We start from the raw sequence: 21,123 nt of genomic DNA on the forward strand, positions 1-21,123 counted from the left end.
CATTACTTCCGTATTTGCTGCTGTAAAAAAATTGCCACACTTCGTGGCTTAAAACAACACAAACTTATCTTACAGCTTGGGAATTCAGAAGTTGAACATAGGTCTCTGATGAAAAATCAAGGTGCAGGTGGGTTGCATTTCTTCTAGAGGCTCCAGGGCAACAACCACTTCTAGAGGCGCCTGCATTCTATGGCTCATGGCCCCTCCACCCTGTCCCTCGTCACCTCTGACTGTCTGTCTGCTCAACACGGAAGAACCCTTCTGACTACATTGGGCCCTCCTGGGTAATTCAGGATGATCTGCTTATATTAAGGTCAGCTGATTCGCACCCTTAAGTTCATCTGCAACGTTAGTTCCCTCTTACCGTGTAAAGTGAATATTCAGGCTCCAGAGATTATGGTGTAGACATCTTTGGGGAGGGGTTATTCTACCTACACAAATGAGTAAAGGTCACAGAGGCTCCTAAACATCCTACAGTGCACGGGACAGCCCCACAGATGTCAACAGAGGTGATAGATGGCACTTCTGGCGAGGAGGGGACCAAAGGGAACCTTCTGGGTAACTGAAATCTGTTCATCTGGATTGTAGACACACAGGTATATATAAACATGTAATTGTTAAGATGTGCACACTTAACTCAAAAGTATGGTACGCCTTTCAAAGACCACCAATTTTTAGAAAAGTTTGTGGTTTTAAAGTGAAGTAAATACTAGAAACAGCTGGAGGAGTTGGAAGCACTTGCCCCCGGAGAGCAGGTCTGGGATGGGAAAAGGTGACACAGGGACAGCTTTATTTTTTCCCCTTATGCTAGCATAGGATATATACTTTCTTTTAATGACAAAACGAAGAGATTTACTCATTCGCTGTCATTAGGATAGAGTTCACGTTGGGGGCACAGTAGTAAGCAGATGTGGTCCCAGCCCGTGGAGGGCTTGACCTGGTGTCCGGGGACGGTGGTGTGCAAATAGTCTGAAGCCATGATCAGTCACTGTCTGGGAGGGGGCTGCTGTGGGGGGTGAAAGGAGAGGGGAGCCCCAGAAAGGAGAGTTTGCTCTCATGGGCTGTTAGCGACGTCACCTCCTGCCATGGAACTTTGGCTCCAGACCTCCAGTGGGGATACGGTGGGCAGAGGCCTTGTCACGGGGCCCCTGGGCTCCAGGCTGGACAAGGCACTAAGCCCCACTTCTGCACCCCAAATTAGGAGCCCCCAGGGAATCATCAAGCTATTTTATGCATTGCTCCCCTAACCCAGCCCTGGACTCCTCCCACATGCCTTCTGCACCCCTCATCTACCAGGCACCCCTCATTCCTCTGTCCTAGTGTGGCTTTTATGCTTTATCTGCACCCTGACATTTTCGCTCCCTAGGGTGCACAGCCAGAAAGAAACCAGAGATATCATTGGTATTTAAATTTCAGACACTGTATGTATCATTGTGCAGGGTATTTCCTTTGTTCAACACTGTGTTTTGGAGATTTATCCAAAAATTTATTGATAACCCTCTTCAATTTTGTAACTGCCACAGAGACCTCCATTACAGCATAGATTATAACGGATCACTTTTCATGTTGATGACGCTCTCCCTGCAGAAGCTCCCCGGGGCCGCCTCCATGGGTCGCCCTAGACTCTCCCAGGCGGGGCTGCAGTCCCCGGGATGGGGGCACCGCGGCCCCTAAAGAGGGAGGAGGTGGCAGCGCCAGGGGACTCCGGCAGCCTGTGTCATGTCACGCCGCCCGCCCACCGCGCACTCCAGCAGGCTCTCCAAGCCAAGGGACCCCAGGGGAGCGCGGTGGGAGCAGCTTTCTACAGTCCTTCAGAACCCGCCTGGCATGGAGGCGGCTCCCTCTGCGCCCTCACTCCACACCCGTCCCTGCGCCGTCACCCCTCCATTAAAGTGTTTTCTCTGGCAGTTTAGGGGGGCTGGGCAGCCTCTGGAACAACAACAGCAATAAATGGTAGCCACAACCATTTACTGAGCACCTATTGTGTACCAGGCACGGTGCCAAGCCCCACACCTGCATTATTAACCTTCACAGCACGCTGATGGGGTGCTTAATATCCCCAGTTTACAAACGAGGGACCTGAGACAGGAGAGGTTGAGGCACTTACCCCTCCCCCCACCCCACCCCACCACCAACGAGCTGGGTTCCAGGGCCTTTGAAAGGAGGGCTGCTGCTTCTAAATATCCAGGGGACCACCAGAACCTACTAGGGCTCCCCATGCCTCAGAAGCAGGTGCCATCCTCTACACCCACACCCCTCCCTCTGGACTTGGAGACCAAGAGGAAGGACAGGCCCAGACTGTTCCCCCAGCCCCAGAATCACCCCTTCCTTTTTATTGAAGAGACAGGCAGAGGGCAAGGGGAGGTTTCCATGGAGACCTGCAGCTGGGGTCCCCAAACTGGAACTCTTGGGCTGGGGGTTTAGGTTGGACCACACTCCTCTCACTGCTTGCCCAACAGGTGATTCGCAACAAGTCAATTTCCCCTGGTTCCTCATTGGTAAATGGAATCAATAATTGTCCCACCTTGTAGCATTGTTTAGAGGTCAAAATAAGGTGTTTCAGGATCCCTGGTGTCTGAAATCTAGAGGGTGCCCCAGGAGTGGTGTTCCCGGGTGAGGTCTGAGTATTTTGAGGGTTGCAGCCTCCCTGGGCTGGGACTCAGGCAAGAATGGGTCAGGCAGGCCCTGCCCTCCGGGAGGGGGTTGTTAAGCCCAGACAGGCACAGAGGAATACTCTGGGGGACTATTCAGCTGAGGGCCATTTAAGCAGGAACCTGAAGGATGAATAGGAGTTTTCCAGGTTGAGAACGAAGGCAACGACATTCCAGGCACAGAGCACAGAGGTGGGCACAATCATGGTTTTCTGGGTGAGGCGGAAAAAAAAAAGACACTGGCCAGAGGAAGTGGTCTTAGGGGGACCATGACCCTCACCCCCACACCAGAGAGGAGGCTAGAGGTTGCTAGGGCCTTAACCTGCCCAGACCAGGGCTGGGGGTATGAGGAGGGGCTGACTCTTTTCTGGAAGCTTTGGGGAACCACTAACCATCTTACCGAGGGCTTCATTGTGGCCAAAAGTGGTTGCAAGCATCCATCTGGCTTCAGCTGGGAAATAGGTTTGCGGGAGAAGCTGGGGTGGGGTGAGAAGAGGAAAGGGCGTGGGGACAGATTTGAGAGATGTGTTAGGTGAGGACAAAGGACAGGCCCCCATGGAGGAGCTACACAGAGATGACCTGCATGGTGCAGAGGGACCCCCAAAATCAGCTCTGCTTTACTCCATCAGCGCTCTGCCAGCCTCCCTGTCTTTGCCCGGTGCTGTACCTGTATGAGCTCTGGCTCCAGGGCATTTCTTTGCCCCTGTCCCACCCCCACCCCCATCCCCCAGTCCCTGTGCCCTGGTGGTTCCTCTTCTTGGGGAGAGGAAGAGCGCCCCCAGGGGAGCACCAGAATGAGTTCTAGTTAAAGGCCCACTCAGCTAAGGTACTCCAGTAACCCACGTCCCTGACGCAGCAGCCTGGGCTCCTCTTAGCCCTCCATCCCTCCCCCTACCCTTGGGAGCAGAGAGACTACCGCGGGGGTGAGCAGGGGCGGGGCCACTGAGCTGTTATAGTCGGACCCACCCGGGATCAACTCCTCGCCTGTAGGTTCCTGCGCTCCGGCTGCCAGACCCCGCTGAGCCCGCTCCTGACCCTCCCTACCAGGTGGCCATCGACATGAACACCCTGGCACGGGGCACAGGAGTGCGGGGCGCCCCTGCGAGCCGGCCGCTGCTCGCACTGCTGCTGCTTCTGCTGCTGCCGCTGCCCGCAGGCGCCTGGTACAAGCACGTGGCGAGTCCCCGCTACCACACCGTGGGCCGCGCCGCGGGCCTGCTCATGGGGCTTCGCCGCTCGCCCTACGTGTGGCGCCGCGCGCTGAGCCCCACTGCGGGGCCCCTTGCCTGGGATACCCTGGGCGCGGCCCCCCAGGGGCTCTCTTCCAGAGACACCCTTTCCTCGGGGCCCGCCGCCCGTGATGCGCTACTGCCTCCCTCCGGGGTTCAGGAACTGTGGGAGGTGCGACACAGCGGCTCCCGCGCAGGGCTCCCCGTGCGTGCGCCCCGGAGCCCGCTTGCCCCGGAGCCTGCGCCTGAACCCGAGCCGTGGCTGGGCGACGGTTCCTGGACCTCGGAGCAGACCAGGTACGTGGGGAGAGGAAGTGGGGACGGGATGGCAGCGGGCTCGCGGGCCGCTGGAGATCTGAGCCCGGAGCGCACATCCCCGTGCACACCCAGCAACCGCCGCTCTTTTCAGTCCCGACTCCGCGCGGGAAAAACACTTCCTTGGAGCACGTTGTATCCTTCCAGCCTGGGGAGGGTTGGTAGTGGAGGGCGCGCAGCAGCCTTTTCCCCACAGTCTTGCTCTGTTCTTTCTAGAGCCTTCGGAGAGTCTCCCGCTCAGTGATTCGCGCAGCGAACCGTCTTCGCGGGCCCTCGCCTCGCTCCGCGGCCGACCTGACCTCACCCTCTGCCCGTGGCGCGCCTGCGCCTGACCCAGGCGAAGTCGCTTCGGCCTCCAGGGCGCACAGCTCTTGTCAGGCCGGTCCGTCTGGTCAATAAAACCTGCCTGGTTCCTATGACCAGAGTGTGATGTGTACTTTGCCATCTAGCTTTGGGGCATAAGCAGCCACGCCCCTGCCCTAACAGAAGGGGGGCAGAGGCAGAAACACTGCCTAGCCCTGGGTTCCCTTCTCCCTTTTCTGTCAATGCCTCCCCTCCTGTTCGGGGGTGGGGGTCATCAGACCAGGTCCCTGGGTCCCCCAGGAGGGGAGGGGTCTGCCCCAGGCAGGAATAAGTGAGACCCGGGGGTCCTGCTACCATCTACCAAGGTTGCAGGAGGAAAGCAGGAGCCCGCTTTCCTCACCCGCTGAGCAGGAGCCCCCACCCCCAGCCTCCTGGGAGCCCCACATGGTGCCCCCTCACTCTGCCCTCTGGCCAGGTTGGGGAGATTGTCCTCCCCAAGGGGGTAGGACCTCCAGACCTGGCAGCCCACCCAAACTTTCCCCAATCTGCCAGCATTCATTTCAAACCTGGATCTCCTAGGAACCCCTCCCTGCCCTTAGCGGAAGTGGGAACCCTCTGCCCCTTTCTTCATGGCCATACTCTCCCCCTCGGGAAGAGCCCTTCCACCAGGGTCCCCTTGCCTCCTCGGGGATCCCTCCACCTCTTATCCCTCTCTCTGCATTTCTGGTTATTGGCTCCAGCCCCCCATGTAAAGTGCTCTGCCATCTTGACTAACACAGAACTCCCTCTACCTGGGCCCCCCCCACAAGTGTCTGGGGCCCTCCACCCTCCTGCTCCCTCTTCAGCCCTTTTCAGTGTGGGCTTGGACTCCCACAACTGTCCTGGCCCTTGAAGAGCCTGGGCACTGTGCTCAGATGCTGTGTGTCCTTGGAGCCCTCTTTGGGCCGTGTGGCAAGGTCTTCCCTTGGGACACCCAGCACGGACTGGAGGAGGGGTCTCATGTCTGCCCAGCTGTCTGGCTTCAGATGCCCACGTGTAACCAGCCCCACACTCCCCCTTTGGCCTCTGGAAGCCCTCATCTCTCCTTACTGGCAATTCTATCTCATCTCCTGGGCGCATCCTTCTCCCACAGCGGTTCCCTAATGTGGATGCTCTTTCTTTACTTCATTCTCCCAATTCTTACCTTGAATTTATTTACCCTGATTCCACCCAGTTTTTTCCCCCAGGATCTGAACTGGGGCAAGAGAGAGTCCCAGACTCCTCAGGTGAAACTCATTCTCCCCCTCTGAGCCCACTGCTGCCCCTGCTACTCCCCGAGTTTGGCCTTTCAAAACATGGGTGTCCTGGGGGTGGCCAGTTAGCTCAGTTGGCTAGAATGCGGTTCTGTTAACAAGGTTGCTGGTTCGATCCCCACATGGGCCACTGTGAGCTGCACCCCCACAACTAGATTGAAACAACTACTTGATTTGGAGCTGATGGGTCCTGGAAAAACACGCTTAAAATAAATAAAAGTTTAAAACAAACAAACAAACACCTTATCACCCCCAGTGCACACTAAAAAGGGCTTCCCACTGTTGGTGGAACTAAATCTGTGCTCTGGGTCTGGGTCACAGGGCTGGACCTATGCCCCACTCTCATTGCGCCCTCCCCACCCCACATAGCCTGCAGACACTCTGCATTCCAGAACAACTCTATGGTCCACCCTGAAGGACTCCAAGGTTCCAGGCAGGGTTAACTGCCCCTCCTTGGGGCTGCCCCAACCCTGGGCCTCCTCCCCTTGCCAAGGTACACAAATCCCTGTTTCTATGGGTCGAGATGTTTCTCTAGTGCTCACCAGCGCTTGGCGCCAAGTGGTCCACAAATATTTGTCCCCAAGTGCTGGAACACTTGGTGAGGCGCCCGATTTCATGTTGCCTGGAGGTACCCCGGTTCAGAGAGATTGGTGCTAGGTCCAAGATGAGGGAGCATAGCTGATTAGGGGCTATGCAGAGGCTCGGCTTCTCCGCCTACCACCCTCATGGCCCCCCTATGTCTCTGTGGGGCAAGCAGCCCTAGGACGCCAGCCGCATCCCAATCCCCACCTGGCAGGGCAGGACCCAGTTAGAGCCGCAGGGGCGGGGTCTAGGGCAACCCCTCGGACTATGCAATCTCAGCCAGAGCCCGCAAGGGGCGCTGCGCGGCCGCACTTCTGGGTTAGAGCCCCGCTCCGCGCCTCTCGCGATGGGAGGGGTTGGGTGGCTCGTGGGCAGGGCCAGAGGGGAGTGGGCGGGGCAAGTCGCCCCGGGCGTCTTGGGCTAGTTTCCTGCGCGTCTTCCCTTTTTGGTCCTGTCGGTTCTCCCCTTCTCTCTCACTCTCATCTCCGGGTCTCGTTCTCATCTCTTCCCGTCGCCCTCGTCCTGCCTGCTCCAATTTCGGGCTCGGAAGTAAGGCCTGGTGTCTGAGAGAGGAGGCCCTAAACGGGGCCTGGTCATCCCGCGGGGCCATTAATGCCCATTAGGGAGGCGGTGCCAGCCGAAGAAGCTCTGGGCCATTAGCGGGGCGTCAGACTAATGGCTCCACCCCCCAGACAGGCCGGAGCCCTTCCTCTGACTGTGACCAAGCCTCTGCCCACTGCCACACCCCAAGTCCCCTCCCAGGCTCAGGCTCCGCCCTTCGCTGGGGGCCTTGTAGCAGCGAGCTGGGCTCAAAACTCAGAGGAAAGTCCCCTCCTTACCCCAGGAGGACCATCAGGGGCCTAGAGCACTCACAAAGTCTGCATAGCAAGATGGCAGGAGTGGGTGAGGGAGTGGGGGGTGGGTTATCACCCAGACCACCTCTGATCTGACATCCTGCTGGCCTCAAGGCTCACTTCCCCTACCCCTTCCCCAGGGACCCCAAACAGTTCACAGCCCTTGGACACCTTTTAGCCCACACTCTGGGCCTCTGCCTTAGCCTCTTTCTCTGAAGCCCGAGGCTGGAGGGAATGGCAGGGGAGAGTTTACCTGAGAGCTTCCTCATGGCTGTTACTCCAGGTCCTTGAAACTGACTCTGCTCTCTCTTACTCATTCCTGCTCCCCCTTTGTAATTTTTACCAGCAGTTCTTTTACCACCCAGAATAACCTGGGTGGTTATTCTGTTGCTGTTACCCACCTCCTTTGTTACTGTTATCTTCCTGGGTACTTTCCAGGCTTTGGGGCCTCCTTTGTTATTGTGGGATGCAATGTTCTTCCTGGCCCCTGGCTGTGACCACATGCCATTACCCCTCCCTCCAGCTGTGTTCTGTTCCCATCCATCTTCACTCACAGGCTGAGTCCTGGGCTGTGGAAGGCGAAAGGGCCCAAGACTGATTAGTGGTTCTCCTATGGATGGGGGAGATGGTCTCCAAGCCTTCTGACCCAGGGAACTAGGGGCCTCTACCTTCTCTGGTGATTTCCCATCCAGCCAGCTACCTCAACTCTGGTGTGGCCCCAAAGCTACAGTTTGGCAGGTCCTGGGTGGTCCTGGTTGCTATAGGGTAATCCCTTGGGGTGGTATATGGTGGACCTCCCAGCCCACACCCATCCTCCCAGCCTCCTGGGGCAGAAGCACCAGGCTGGGCCAGGGGAGGCCAGTCGCAGGCCAGACAGGCAGCTTCTGGACAGGCAGACAGATGGAGGTGGCCAGCCATATGGGCGTCTATGGCAGCATCAGTCAGGAACTCAGAGGTGGGGGTGGGGGAACAGCCATGCAGCTTTGGCCTAAGTGGCTTTTAGGGGCAGCAGTTGGGGTGTGGATACCCAAGGGGCTGGGGCCCAGGAGGCTGCCCAGAGGCGGGCCTTGTGCTTGGGCGGGGGTTGGGAGCCCAGCCTGAGGGCACTGGAGAGGGGAGAAGTAGCAGCAAGGACTGGGCCGGATCTGAACCTACTTCTGCCCTCATGGGGAACTGTCTGGGCTGGCTGTGCCTGACCCCCAGGCACCAGGTATGTGCAGGGGGCAGGGCAGGGCTGGGGAGGGGCAGATTGAGGGGAAGCCTGGGCCAGTTGTCTTCTGTATCTGAGGCTGCGAGGACTGTGGACTTAGAATCTCAGCCCTGGGCCCTAGAGGAGCCCAGGGTGGGAGCCTCACCTTGGTCTCTTCCCTCTCCAAACCTTGGTCTTTTGATCTGTAAAATGGCCTGAGGCCCCTAGGGTTGTTCCAGGTAAAATGCTCTCAGAGGCAAGACAAAGCATAAATGATTCTTCATTGTGATTATTGTCCAGTTGTGGGAAGAGGGCACTCATCCTGGGAGGGGGTAGAGGTTAAGGGAGGGAGGTAGAGGCTAAGAGGTGGGGAGGAAGAAGGGAGGGGAGGGCTCTGTGTGGAGGATCCAACAGGTTTCTGCTCAAGGAAACACCTCCTGTGAGTGCTGACCACAGGCCCGAGCTCAGAGGCCAAAGTCCTCAGCACATTTCATCCCAGGTCAGGAGTGGGGTAGCAAAGACCCTCTTGTCCCAGCCAGACGAGCATTTCCTTCCCCCACCCTTTCTGTCACCTACCAGGCCTAGGATGAGCAGGGTCATAAGTGGGGGCCCTTGGCATAGGGAGGGAATGATGGACACGCACAGCACAGATCAGCACAAACACGCCTGGGGAGGGCCAGGGAGTCACCCAGTCACTGACCTCCAGTACATAAGTAGGGGCTGCTGCCATGTCACTTGCAAACCTCTCTTTTTGCCTCTGGGTCCACCCTGGGCCAGGGCATCAATGAGTGCAGGAAGGATCCATATATATAGACGGTGGTGGTGGTGGTGGTGGTGGTGGTGGTGGTGGTGGTGGTGGTGGTGGTGGTGGTGGTGGCAATGTAGCTTCCCAAGGAGGATGGGGAGAGCTGTGGCCCTCCTTGTTACCCGCTGTCTCCAGTGTGTGTGCGGGGGTCCTTAGGCTCTATAACACTTTCTCCATCCCTCTCCCACTTTATAAGTGTAGAGCCCTGCATGCAGTAGGTGGTTAATAAATGTTCCTGGAATAGAAGGCAAAAGCGCTGGAGCCAAGGAGGCTGCCGAGAGTGAGGGCGAGACAGAGAGGTTCCGGTGATTCGGGGTACCCTGTCCCTACAGTCTTCCCCCGACTCCCTTTGGGCTTGCAGGGCGCCGGGACAGGGGAAGGCCAGGATGGCTTGGACTCAAGGCGGGGGCGGCGGGGCACTGAGGGGGCGGGGAAGGGGCGGCGCGGGGGCGGTGCCGCAGCCGGAGCTCCGGTCCGAGCCCGAGGCGACGGGAGCCGAGCCGGAGCCACCGAGGACGCCGCCGGGTCCCCAGCGCCTCCGCAGCCTCCTCCGCGCCGCCCAGCGCTCCTGCCTGCCCCGGACGGCCGTCAGCGCCGTGGCCGGTCCGTGGTCGGCGGGTGGGCAGCCGGCGCCATGGCCGCGCCAGAGCCGCTGCGGCCGCGCCTGTGCCACCTGGTGCGCGGCGAGCAGGGCTACGGCTTCCACCTGCACGGCGAGAAGGGCCGCCGCGGGCAGTTCATCCGGCGCGTGGAGCCGGGCTCCCCAGCCGAGGCGGCCGCGCTGCGCGCCGGAGACCGCCTGGTCGAGGTCAACGGCGTCAACGTGGAGGGCGAGACGCACCACCAGGTGGGTGCCTGCGCCCCGCTGGGGCCCGCCGGACGCCCTCCCCGGGAGCGCGACCCTGTCCCGCGCGCGCGGGGTGGCGCCAACGACCACCCCGTCCGGCGCTGCCCGAGCCCAGGCCTCAGCTCCCTGTTGGAGGCCAGGAGGGGGGTCGCACCAGGGCCTGCGTGCCTCTCCCTCCGGGTGGTGGGGGACATGGCCACGGAGGCAGGGGCCGCCAGCCTTTTCCCTAGCCTCCCCCACTCCTCAGGAAGCTCGGTCCTGCACCGCGGAGGGGGAGATCCTGGAAGGGAGGGGCCCGCACTGCGGCTCCTTAGCTTGGCTCAGGCTCTCGCACTTTAGGCTTGTTCTGGCCTCAGTGTGCTAAGTGTGGAGGTGTGGGACACCTTGGCGGGGGGCTCTCCATGCAAGGGAAGACCCTGGGTGCTTTTCTATGTGTGTACACACGCGGGTGTGTACAAAACTGGGTATATGTGTGAGTGTGCAGGTCCCTCTGGGGATCACCCATGTGTGCACACATCTGCCTGTGTGTGCCTGGAGGGTGTCACAGTAGGGGCACACCTGTGTGTTCCTGCATCAGGGAGTGTGTGTGCTGGACTGTGTGCGTGTGAATATACACGTCTGCACCCTGGGTTTGTGTGTGTGGACAGATCTGCACACCTGGACATGTGTATATGAGCTGGGCTGTGTGTGTGTGCATGAGCGCATGCGTGCTGGATGAGTGTGTATGAGCTGAGTTGTATGTGTGAAAATATTTATGTCTGCGCACCTGGATGTGTGGAGTCATCAGTGCGTTTTTGGCAGCCAGTACTCTGGTGTGTGCCCTGGCTGATGGTGCCAGGGTCACTGCTGGGGGCAGCGCATGTCTCTCCTCGGAGGCTGCTGGCCTTGCAGGCACCACCAGCCGCAGCCCCCAGCCTCCTACAGCTGAAGATGAGGGCCAGAGGGAGGGCAGAGTCTCCTCTCTACAGGTTCTGACCCCTAGGGGTGTCCATCTCCCACTGGCTGGAGACTCACCTGAGTTGGGTCTAGCCTTCCTCCACTCCTCTGCTTAGGGTCCTCTGTGTCCCCCCAGTGCCTCTGCATCCATGATATGTTGGTGTGGCCAGCTCTTGGGGCCTAGAGATTAGTGTAGTGGTTTTTGGCTGGGCCAGGAGCTGACCTCCTGCTCTCACCCTGGGCCCTTGTCTATCTCTGTATCTGTCTGCTGTCCTCTGTCTCCCACCCAGAATGTCAACCTGATAAAGCTGTTTGCTGAAGGAGGGTGGGGGTCAGGGCCAGAGGGCTTGGCTTGACAGGTCACAGGGAGGGGCTGGCAGAGCTGGTACCTGTCCTCTGTTTAACACTCATTGCCACCCTTGCCCCTACTTGTCCCAGGCTTCCGGGTGCTGGTCTAAGAACTTCACACACAGGAGCCTGTGGGACCCTCCCACTGCCCCAGGAGGGAGGGTGTGCAGTTATAGCTCCCATCTTAACAGATGAAAAAAACCGATGCTTAGAGATGTTAGGTGACTGGTCTGGGTCCCACAGTCAGGAAGGAGCAGGCTGCTGGGGCCCTGCTGCGACTCTCAGAGTCACAGGGAGAGGAGGGACAAAGCAGGGCTGCGGGAAGATGGGCCTGATTCAGACCCTCCTCTCTGTTGACAAGTTCTGCCAAGCAGCAGATGGGGACTCCATCTACCCTCCCCAAGGCCTTGGGGTGGGTGTGAGTGTGTTACCCTTCCTACCCCAAGGCCCGGTGGGCACTTTCTCCTTTTCCCTGCAGGGCACCGTGGCATGCATGCCCCATGGTCACCCACATGTTTTAGATACGTCATAGGCACCTGCATAGACACACAGATGGCCACATGCCACACTTGTCCCACAGGTGGACCTGCCCCTCCCCACCTCCACCTGCTTGGTGTGAATCCTGTTTATGGGGTGCTGTGTGATGCCTGAGTAGGTGCCTTGCCACAGGAACCCAGGGCTTCCCCTCTCTGCAGGTCCAGCCAGAGTGGGTCCATGGTCCGGATCAAATAGGGGGCTTAGAGTCAGGGGTGTAGATGTCCATGCTCCACCATTGAGAAGGACACAAATGGGCACCGACCCACCCAGGTCGTGACACCCAGGGAGACGCCTCTCTCCCTCCAATCGACTAAGACCCTGAAATAGGTGGATGCATGCCTGCACACATGCAAACATACACATGCACACACGCATACACACTGACACACCGAAACCTGAAGCTCAGCCATGTGCCATCGTTGTCACTTCCACACTGGTTGCCTCACCCAACTTCCCTGCCCCTCCTGGAAAAGATGCTGGGCTGAGGCCCTGGGACCAACCTGCAGCCCTTACAGCCTGAGCCCTAGTGTCTGGAGCCCCGGGAGAGGAGCGACTGAGCGGCTGGAGCCCGGGGGTGGGGGGCGGAGCTGGCGGGCCTCTCAGCCCAGCGACCCCCCCTTGATAGGCCAGCTGCCTGCCCACGAGCCCTGCCAGCTTTGGGTGGTGCCATTGTCCATGTGCTGCCCAGAGAGCTGGCCGCTGACCCACCGCCACCTGCCCGTCCCAGGTGGTGCAGAGGATCAAGGCTGTGGAAGGGCAGACTCAGCTGCTGGTGGTGGATAAGGAGACGGATGAGGAACTGCGGCGGCGGCGGCTGACCTGCACCCAGGAGATGGCCCAGCGCGGGCTTCCACCTGCCCACGACCCCTGGGAGCCTAAGCCGGACTGGACACATGCAGGTAGCCTCGGCTCTGAGGCTGGCCAGAAGGTATGGTGCTTTCTGCCCACGGGGACTACCCTCGCCTCTCCCAGAACCACCGTCTCAGCCTGCTCAGAGCAGTCTTCGTTTCTGGTCACCTCTGCATGTCTCCGTTTTAGTCTCTTTGGCCTCTCAGGGCCCTTCTCTGCCCTTGGTGACTACCCTCTTGGTTCTGCTCTTTCTGCAGTCAGCCTAAGTTCTAAGCTGGTGGGATCATGGCTGTCTGGTCCCTGGCCCCCGGTCCCCTGCCTCTGGCTCTATTCCCCAGGACGCTCGTCAGAGCCACCTGATATAGGGAGGGTCACTCTGACAAGCCACCCTCCAGGCCTAGGGACTGAGAAACCTGGGGAGGGGCTGCTGGGACATCTCGGGACTGAGTGTGCCCAGCTCTGTGCTTGTCTCGTGTCTGTCTGTCTGTCTGTCTGTGGCTCTGCCTCCGTCTGCCTGTGTAAGGGGACTGCTTGTATTGTGAAGGCCTTGCAGTGGGGGTAGGGGGCTGGCCCTCCTCTGAAGGCAGTGCAAGTTTGGGGGCAGTGGAGGAGACTCTATAAGCTGGGCCCTCTTCACGAAGTCTATATGACTTGGGCACCTTCTCCTCCCTGCCCCGCCTCCAGGCCAGAAGAGCTGGAAAAGAATGGGGTAGGATTGGGGGGCCTGTTCCACCTCCTTCGAGGTAGCTGGGCCTGGGTGGTGGTCCTACCTGGGCAGCACCTGGAGGTCAGGAGAAAGAGCCTGAAGCTGCTTGTTCCTCCCTCCTGGAAGCCCCATATTGTCTCTCCTATCGTCTCCCTGTTTTTTTGTTTTTTAAAGAAAAACAAATTCCTTTAGGGGATTCAAACCTAGCGGTTCCCCCAGATCCCAATTTGAGAACCACTGGCCTAGGTCCAGTGGAGGTGTGAGATCTGAAGTTTCGGGGTGTGCGGGGGCCCCTGACATCCGCCTTGTTCGTGCCTGTGACCTGGACCCTGCGGGACTCATCCTGAGGGAGACTGCATTCCAGGGGGCAAGCCGGCCCCAGCACAGGCCTGTGCTTTTTGTTCTCTGGGGCCCAAGGGGAGAGAGCCATGGGGGTTTCAGGGCCATGGTGCCAAGCCCTGGAGTTTGCACTTGGCCTTGGGGCCACTGAAGGCCGGAGTAGGGGTGTTAGGGTCAGATTTGATTTCAAGGGAGTCCTGGGATGATGGGCTGGCTGGCCCCCTCCCCAGCCTGAGGGTGGGAGCCTCCCTCCTTTCTGGACGTCTCATCCCCCCTCTAGCCCCCCCAGGAAGCACCCCTCCCCACGGGCGTTTGTCTGTTGATTTAGACACAAATGGCTAAGTTTACCTTCCTGTGGAAAAATCTGCCCTCGGGTCTTATCTTCAGGGTGGGGTGGCTGAGGTACCTTGTCCTTGGGTGGGACCTTCCCCCTCCGCTATTTCAGGCTCTGGGGCTGCAGGAAGCCCTGGGAGGGGGCTTCCTCTGGGCATATTTTTAGAGGAACAGAGTGGAGCCCAACTGGTTGGTTTCTCTGTGGTTGGTGTTGGTCTGGGGACAGGGACCCCAGAAAGTCAGGGGAGGCCCAGGCGACAAGGTCTCCCTGTCCCTCCCAGCCAGAGACCCGCCATTCAGTCAGCTGAGCTCAGAGCGTCGGAAGGAGGCGCTGGGCCTGGCTGACCTCCACAAATTAGGCTTAGTTTCTGCCCACTCACGGGCTGCCAAGGAACCTGCAAGGGTGACGCTTGCATGCAGGGCTGTGCTCTAAGGGGACAGTAGAAACTGAGGCGGGATGCGTGCGGTTTGCTTTGGGGCATGATGAAGAGTCTACCCTGGTGCCCTTGGGAGGTAAGGGCTGAGATGGAGTCAGGGCACTGTGGGCCACTTGCATTCTCTCAGCCTCAGTTTCCTCCTGTCCCAGGGCTGGGAAGGGAAGGTGGGGCAGGGGAGGACACTGATGTGGCCAGTTCCTCCCGTGGGGCTGTGAGGGCCTTGTCAGTGGTGACTCAGCCCTGGGCCAGACTGGGCTGGGGTGGCTGCAGCTGCACTGCAGCTGATCCTGAGAGTGATGGTAGGGGACAGTCCCCAAGCAGAGCAAGGGCCACTAGAGGTGCCAGGGCCATGGGGGTGATGATAGACTCTGGGCCCTCCTCCCCATCACATCCAGCCTGTGTCCCCACCCTCTGGTTCTGGAGGCCTTTGGGGGCTGAGAGTGAGTGAGATGACAAAGTCCTACAGGGGGTGACGGCTTGGCATAGGACCCAATGCCTACAATAGAGCTTCTGGGGCTTCTTGACTCCTGCTCCCCCCAAGCCCCATGAGCTACTAAGGGACTGTCTTCTATTCTGGGACCAGGGTCCCCTCCCTTGCCTCCGTGTCTTCCCAGCCCTGGGTCCTGGGAGCAGGGCAGGGCCTCCCAGCAGCTTCCTTCCTTTCCTTCTTGGGACGGAAACCTAGCTGGTGGGGGGGCGCCAGGCTGGAGCCTGAGCAGGGGAGGGTGGCTCAGTCACCACCCTGCTCCCCAAAAAATGACTCAATCCCCATGTCCCCACCCGTCCCTGGGGAGCCTGGGATGCAGTGGGAGGTGGATAAATGGGGTGGCAGCCTGAGCTGGCAGGAGAGCTCCCGCGACTCCAGCTGGATGCTTGCTGTCTGCCACTTCTGTCCCACCTCCATGGCCCGCTGTGGGAATGCCACACCACCTGCCCCGGCCCCAGGAGCCTCTCTGCGGAGCCCATCCAAGCGGCTTGTACAGGTTAGGTGGAGTGGAGTGGGAACAGGGTGGGCAGTGAGGACCCCAGCAGTCAGCTGAGCCCGTGACCCCCAGGGTCAGGAGAGGGGACTCGGGGACAGGCTGGACCCTGAGCAACAATGGGGCCTTTCTCTGCCAGGGCTGGTGAGTCACCATCTGGGGGGGCATAGCCTGGCTCCCGGGGTACCCCCATGCCAGCCTCTTTGGTCATAGGCAGGGCTGGGAGGCCAGGGCTTGTCCGGCTCTGGGACGGCTCTGCTGGGAGCTGTGGGAGCCGTGGGAGCCGTGGGAGCCGTGGGAGCCAGAGGGCCTGGCTTGGAAGCTACAGGAAGTGTTCTGAGCCAGGGCAGGGAGCAAGGAATGTGAGCAATGCACTGTCCTGCCTGCAGCCCCTCCAGACCCACGGTTGCCGGTTCTCCCTTCCTGGCCTCCCTGCAGGGTCCCTGCATTGCAGCCCTCAGCTTGAAGGTCTAGTGCCAGATTTGGTGCTTCAAGGACCCCGGTCTATTGTAAAGAGAAGGATTTAAACTAGACGTTGGGAGAGTAACCTCATGGCTCGTATGTGGTGAGAGGCGGTTGTACTGGGTTGGGGCCGAGATGGCCAGTATGGTTGTGAACCCGGATGTGACTTCAGCCTGGCCTCATGGCCCCGGATACCCCCCTAGATCCTCTTCCCATCTGGGGACCTTGAGAGAACCCGTCCTGGAGGTCACTGTGGAGGGCATGGGAAAAGGCTGCAGGGCCCTATGCCACAGGGCCGTCCTTTCACATGTGTGGGTTGCCGTGTGTGTCTGTGTAGTGTGTTTGTGAGCGTATGTTTGGATGTCTGGTCTCTATGACCATGGGATGTGCTTCTGCCACCTGGGCCCTTATCCACATGCCAGCTGTAGTGATATCACACGTCCAGCTTCCATGGACCGCCCTGGCCCTAGCTCTGCTCCATCCTGGCCAGTTTCTGGGGCCTGTGGTCTGATAGCCTGTACCTGAGAGGTCCCTCTGGGGAGGTGTGAGCCCACCTCAGAGCCGCACACCTGTACCTCCAGGTGTGTGTCTAGGAGAAGGCATGGGTCTGTACAGTGGCGCTCTGGAGAATTTGGGGGTCTTACTCTCTCCAGTTCAGACCATGTTGTCCAGCTGAGACCCTAGGGCACCGACGAGCAGCAGTTCTGTCCCTGGCGTTCCTGGGGTTATGGAGCCAGGTGGTGGCCTGTAGTGGGAGTTCCCAGGGGGTGTCTGGGCAGGCTTTGAGGATCAGGAAAGGGGTCCCAGAGGAGGGGCACATGCTGGACAGGCAGAGGGTGTTTCCGATAGGTGGGAAGGCCCAGAGCTTGGGGCAAGGCACCTGCTCCACCAGGAAAGACATGCTTTATCCCATAGCCAGGTGGCCACCAACTGGCAGGCCAGAGCATTCGCAGTCAGTTCTGGGGCTTGGAACCAGATTGCTGGCCTGGAGGCTGGAGTGGTCCAGGACCCCCTGGAGGGTGGCCTGGGCTATAGGGGGACAGGTGCCCAAGGCCTGAAGTCATGCCCTGAGGGGCGAGGGGCCCTCTGTTCAGTGCCCCCCGCCCCAGCCTCAGCTTAGCCCAGGATCCCTCGGCCACCCAAAGGGAGGTAAAGGGTAAGGGAGGGGCCCAGTGAGCACCCCCACCCTGCACACTCTCACCTGCTCTCGCCCTGGAGCCCCGAGCGTCCTGGGAAACCTGAGCTGCTGCCCGCTCGCTCACTCCGGCCACCGCCATGTTTAATTGAGCACCAGCAGCCGCTGGCCACTCTGCACCGTGGTCACTACCCCAGGCCCCAGCTGGGCAGGGTCCTGGGGCCTGGCCCCTGCCGGCTCGGCTCCCTGGCCCAGAGCCCTACTGCAGGATGCCAGAGGTAAAGCGAGGCAGGACCCTGGGGTGTTTTTGGGGGCCCCTCAGGGCACCATGGGTCTCTCTGTCCCAGCAGGGAGGGCAGGAGGGGCAGGCCCCACCCTCTGCCCTCACTGGGCTCCTGCCCCAGCCAGCTCCCATCCCTGCGTCTCTGGGTTGGGTGGGGGTGGGGATGGGGGCGGCTCCAGTTTGCTCTGGAATGTGAAAGCAAACACAGCAGCACTGCCACTAGCCCTATGGGAGAGAAAACAAAACTGCCCAGGCCCAGAATTCTGCCAGCCCCACACTCAGAGAGGGAGGTGGTGGGGTGGGGTGGGGGGGGCCGCGCTTGCAGGCAGGCCCACGGGGACAGCCATCCGGGGACACCGCAGTGACTGGCACCTCGTCTTGCCTGTTTTCTGGCCTGTGCTCAGTGCTGTCTTTGAGCCTATTGATTTTCCCAACACCCCTGTAAGGCCCCTGGCCCCAGCAGAAGTCATTTTTGGGTTTGGAAACTGAGGCTTTGCCCAAGATGTCAAAGCTGGAACTCAGTCATGGGCAGTCTAGTGGGCCCCCAGGGCATGGGCACACAGTGTTTGTCTCTGAGACCTGGGGTCGTCGCTGGGCTGGGGCTGATGCCTAGCTTGGGGTTGGGGCTCCCTCCCACCCGCCTCCCCCGCTGCGCTGCACACTGAGGGCCAGAGGCCTTGGGGGTGGTGTCAGTGGCCTCTGGCGGTGGGAGATCACAGCTGGAGCTTGACCCCGAGTCCCGTGTGCCTGCAGGATATCAATGGGCCCTCAAGGGAGCTGCGACCTAGGCTCTGCCACCTGCGAAAAGGCCCCCAGGGATATGGGTTTAACCTGCACAGTGACAAGTCCCGGCCAGGACAGTACATCCGCTCCGTGGACCCAGGCTCACCCGCCGCCCACTCTGGCCTCCGAGCCCAGGACCGACTCATCGAGGTACTTGTCACCGTGGCTTTGGGATGCCCATGTGTGTCTGTGCCTGTGTTCCTTATCTGCATGTCTGTGCCCATGTCACCAGTGTGTGTCTGGGCCCCAGGTCCTCCCTGGGAGGAGGGGAGATGCTGGGAACCTGAGCTGGCATTCCTCTTGCTGCCACGGCTGGTGACAACGTTGATGAATATTTGATGCCACACCTGGCCAGGCAGCTCGGGGGGCTGGTGGGGGCCTGCCCTCAGCCAGTGCTGACCCCGTGTTGCCGGTGCAGGTGAATGGGCAGAACGTGGAGGGGCTGCGCCATGCGGAGGTAGTTGCCAGCATCAAGGCGCGGGAAGACGAGGCCCAGCTGTTGGTGGTGGACCCAGAAACAGACGAGTACTTCAAGCGGCTTCGGGTCACACCCACGGAGCAGCATGTGGAAGGTGGGCCGCTGCCCTGGGAGGCTGGGGGTGGGATGGAGTGAGGGAGCTGGACAGCCATTGTCACACTGTCCCCACAGGTCCACTGCCATCCCCAGTCACCAACGGGACCAGCCGTGCCCAGGTGAGAGGGCGGGTGGAAGTGGACAGGGTGGGTCCGGGAGACCACAGGGGTACCCCTGAGGGTCTCCAGGCCAGAGAGCACCCCTCCCCCGCTGAGATCTCTGTCCTTGTATGTTTGAGGTTTTGACACCCAATCTGGCCCCATCACTCCCAGCTTTAATGTCCCCTGTGAATCTTATCATGGGTCAGTCACACCCCAGCCCCATGGGGCGGGCAGGCACCTCCAGCCTCAGGGCTGCTGCCCAGCACCATTCCCTCTGCCCAGCACTGTCTGGCTACCTGGAGTCATCCTCGGTCCCTTCTCCGGAAGCTGTGCCTGGCTTCACCCCAGGTGACTCGCTTAGGTGGGTGATTCATGCATCAAAACTGCCTCTCCCTCTTGTGAGCCGGCCAGGGCCGGGCCACCTGCCTATTCACTGCTAGGAGTGCAGCATCCTGCCTAGGCCAGGCCTAGAGCGTATTAGAGGCTTGATGCTCACTGCCAAACGAAGGAATAAATGCAGCTCTGGGGGGGGGGCGGGGTGTGTGTGTGTGTGTATACGTACGCACGCGCGCACCAGTGGCTCTTGGGCAGGACCCCTGAAGCTATGCCTTGCCCTTGGTTTCCCAGCTCAATGGTGGCTCAGCGTGTTCATCCCGAAGCGACCTGCCTGGCTTAGACAAGAACAATGAGGTAGCTGTGCTCACACATTGGGGGGCCAGAGGCCTTTGGGGTGGGTGTCTGTGGAGCTGTCAACCTGGGCAGTGGGGCCACTGCCTCCAGGAAGCCTGTCTGGGGGCTTGGACCTAGGGCTCACTCTGGACACCTGCCCACCCCCAGGATGGCAGCACCTGGAAGCGAGACCCCTTTCAGGAGAGTGGCCTCCACCTGAGCCCCACAGCAGCCGAGGCCAAGGAGAAGGCAAGAGCCACCCGGGTCAACAAGCGGGCGCCACAGATGGACTGGAACCGGAAGCGTGAGATTTTCAGCAACTTCTGAGCCCCTCCCTGCCTGTTTGCTGGACCTTGGGCCTCGCCCCTCAGGCCCAGCCCAGAGCTCCCCAAACCTCAGTGGACTGGAGGGGATGCATCCTCAGCCCCAGAAGCAGTGGTGTCCCACCACCACCCAGAAACCAATCCATCCACGCCCCAGTGAGTCCCTGACCTGCTCCCCTACTGGTGGGGTTTGGGGGAGTGTGGCAGCAAGACTGGGGAGAGGGAGCCCCTGATATGAGAGAGAGGGGGGAGAAGGAGCCCCCCCAGATGTGAAAGAGAGGCAGCGGTGACCCACGGGGCCAGGCCTTTGCTTCTCTGCCTGGGCCTGCTGACTTAAAGGAATTTGTGGTTTTGCTTTTTCTCCAAAAAAGAGCTCCAGCTCTGCACATGTTTCCACTTAATACCAGAGCCCCCGCCCCCCTAAGGACGTGCTCTCTAAATAATTGCAATAAAACAAACCTTTCTCTGCAAACCATTTCCTCCCCACCCCCTCCCCCTGAGCTGCAGCCACCCCTGATAGGAGTCTCAGGGACTTCCTGGGACAGAGTGGGGGGAGGGCCCAGGCCGTGTTTCTGGGAGCTTCAGGTGAGGCTAGGGAGGCCAGATGTGGCCCAGGAGCTTCCCCTACCCCATCTTTGCCCTTTCTGGTGTGTGTGTGTGTGTGTATGGGTGGGGGGCGGTTCTTTAGGCCAGGCCCCCTGTGGCCCCTCCACACCAGGAGTCTAGATGAAGGGCCTGAGCTCTCTAAGGGGCCAGAGGATGGAGGACCCCCTGCCTCTAAAGAGGGTAGCCTCTGGACAGGCCCCTTGATCCTGTGCCACAGCCCCCAGGCCTGGGGAATGTGGCTGTGTGAGAACGTCCCCCAGCGGGGACTGCAGGCTTTGGGCTCAGCCACTGCCTGGAGCCCTCCCCCGGAAGACTCTACCAACTCTGTCCTAAATCCCACCGATGTTGCTGTCTGCCCTGTAAGCCATAGCGCATGCGCGCCCTTGGAATAAACAGGCCTTCCTCAGACCCTTGGCTGCCTCTGTGCTTTCTGAGCCCACAGTTGGGGGGTGGGGGGCTATGGCCCAGGCAGGAAGGCAGAAGGCTGGCAGCTCTTTCCCCAAGTCTCAGCTGCTGGAAACCAGGCCTCCTAAGCTTCCTCTCCCTGAATCCATCCACCTGGCATCCAAGCCCTGCTTCCCTCTTCCCCTGCCCTTGGAGCCCTGCCTTCCTCTCACCCTTTTTGGCACACTCTGAAGCCCTTGCCCACCTCCTC

The 21,123-nt window shown here is 60.0% G+C and overlaps 2 protein-coding genes across 4 annotated transcripts; both read left to right on the top strand.

Annotated features, from left to right (window-relative positions):
• The first annotated feature begins 1,652 nt into the window (after positions 1 to 1,652).
• NPW (neuropeptide W) lies at positions 1,653 to 4,527 on the top strand. The gene is made up of 3 exons (XM_033102117.1): positions 1,653 to 1,787; positions 3,642 to 4,177; positions 4,392 to 4,527. Exons 1-3 carry the CDS (start codon positions 1,653 to 1,655, stop codon positions 4,525 to 4,527), a joined length of 807 nt encoding a protein of 268 aa, XP_032958008.1.
• Positions 4,528 to 9,719: 5,192 nt separating this feature from the next.
• NHERF2 (NHERF family PDZ scaffold protein 2) lies at positions 9,720 to 20,876 on the top strand. Of its 3 annotated transcripts, none has more exons than XM_033101849.1 (7): positions 9,720 to 10,067; positions 12,616 to 12,816; positions 18,166 to 18,345; positions 18,614 to 18,767; positions 18,845 to 18,888; positions 19,498 to 19,560; positions 19,708 to 20,876. In XM_033101849.1, exons 1-7 carry the CDS (start codon positions 9,855 to 9,857, stop codon positions 19,864 to 19,866), a joined length of 1,014 nt encoding a protein of 337 aa, XP_032957740.1. In that variant the 5' UTR covers positions 9,720 to 9,854; the 3' UTR covers positions 19,867 to 20,876. The 3 variants fall into 3 exon arrangements, with proteins under 3 accessions (XP_032957740.1, XP_032957742.1, XP_032957741.1); XM_033101851.1 differs by lacking the exons at positions 9,720 to 10,067; positions 12,616 to 12,816 and adding exons at positions 14,531 to 14,628; positions 17,283 to 17,407; XM_033101850.1 differs by lacking the exons at positions 9,720 to 10,067; positions 12,616 to 12,816 and adding an exon at positions 15,250 to 15,535 and having other exon boundaries at positions 19,708 to 19,866.
• Positions 20,877 to 21,123: the final 247 nt, after the last annotated feature.

Source organism: Rhinolophus ferrumequinum, assembly GCF_004115265.2.
Source record: "Rhinolophus ferrumequinum isolate MPI-CBG mRhiFer1 chromosome 15 unlocalized genomic scaffold, mRhiFer1_v1.p scaffold_54_arrow_ctg1_1, whole genome shotgun sequence".
Taxonomy (NCBI): Eukaryota; Metazoa; Chordata; class Mammalia; order Chiroptera; family Rhinolophidae; genus Rhinolophus; species Rhinolophus ferrumequinum.

Excerpts from the sequence above, each read along its gene's own strand:
- NPW (XM_033102117.1), top strand. The coding sequence starts at position 1,653 with ATGGGGGCACCGCGGCCCCTAAAGAGGGAGGAGGTGGCAGCGCCAGGG. Across the intron at positions 1,788-3,641 it reads AGGGACCCCAGGGGAGCGCG|GTTCCTGCGCTCCGGCTGCC; the intron begins GTGGGAGCAGCT and ends CCTCGCCTGTAG. Across the intron at positions 4,178-4,391 it reads TGGACCTCGGAGCAGACCAG|TCTTGCTCTGTTCTTTCTAG; the intron begins GTACGTGGGGAG and ends TTTTCCCCACAG.
- NHERF2 (XM_033101849.1), top strand. The coding sequence starts at position 9,855 with ATGGCCGCGCCAGAGCCGCTGCGGCCGCGCCTGTGCCACCTGGTGCGC. Across the intron at positions 18,346-18,613 it reads CCCAGGACCGACTCATCGAG|GTGAATGGGCAGAACGTGGA; the intron begins GTACTTGTCACC and ends TTGCCGGTGCAG. Across the intron at positions 18,889-19,497 it reads ACGGGACCAGCCGTGCCCAG|CTCAATGGTGGCTCAGCGTG; the intron begins GTGAGAGGGCGG and ends TTGGTTTCCCAG.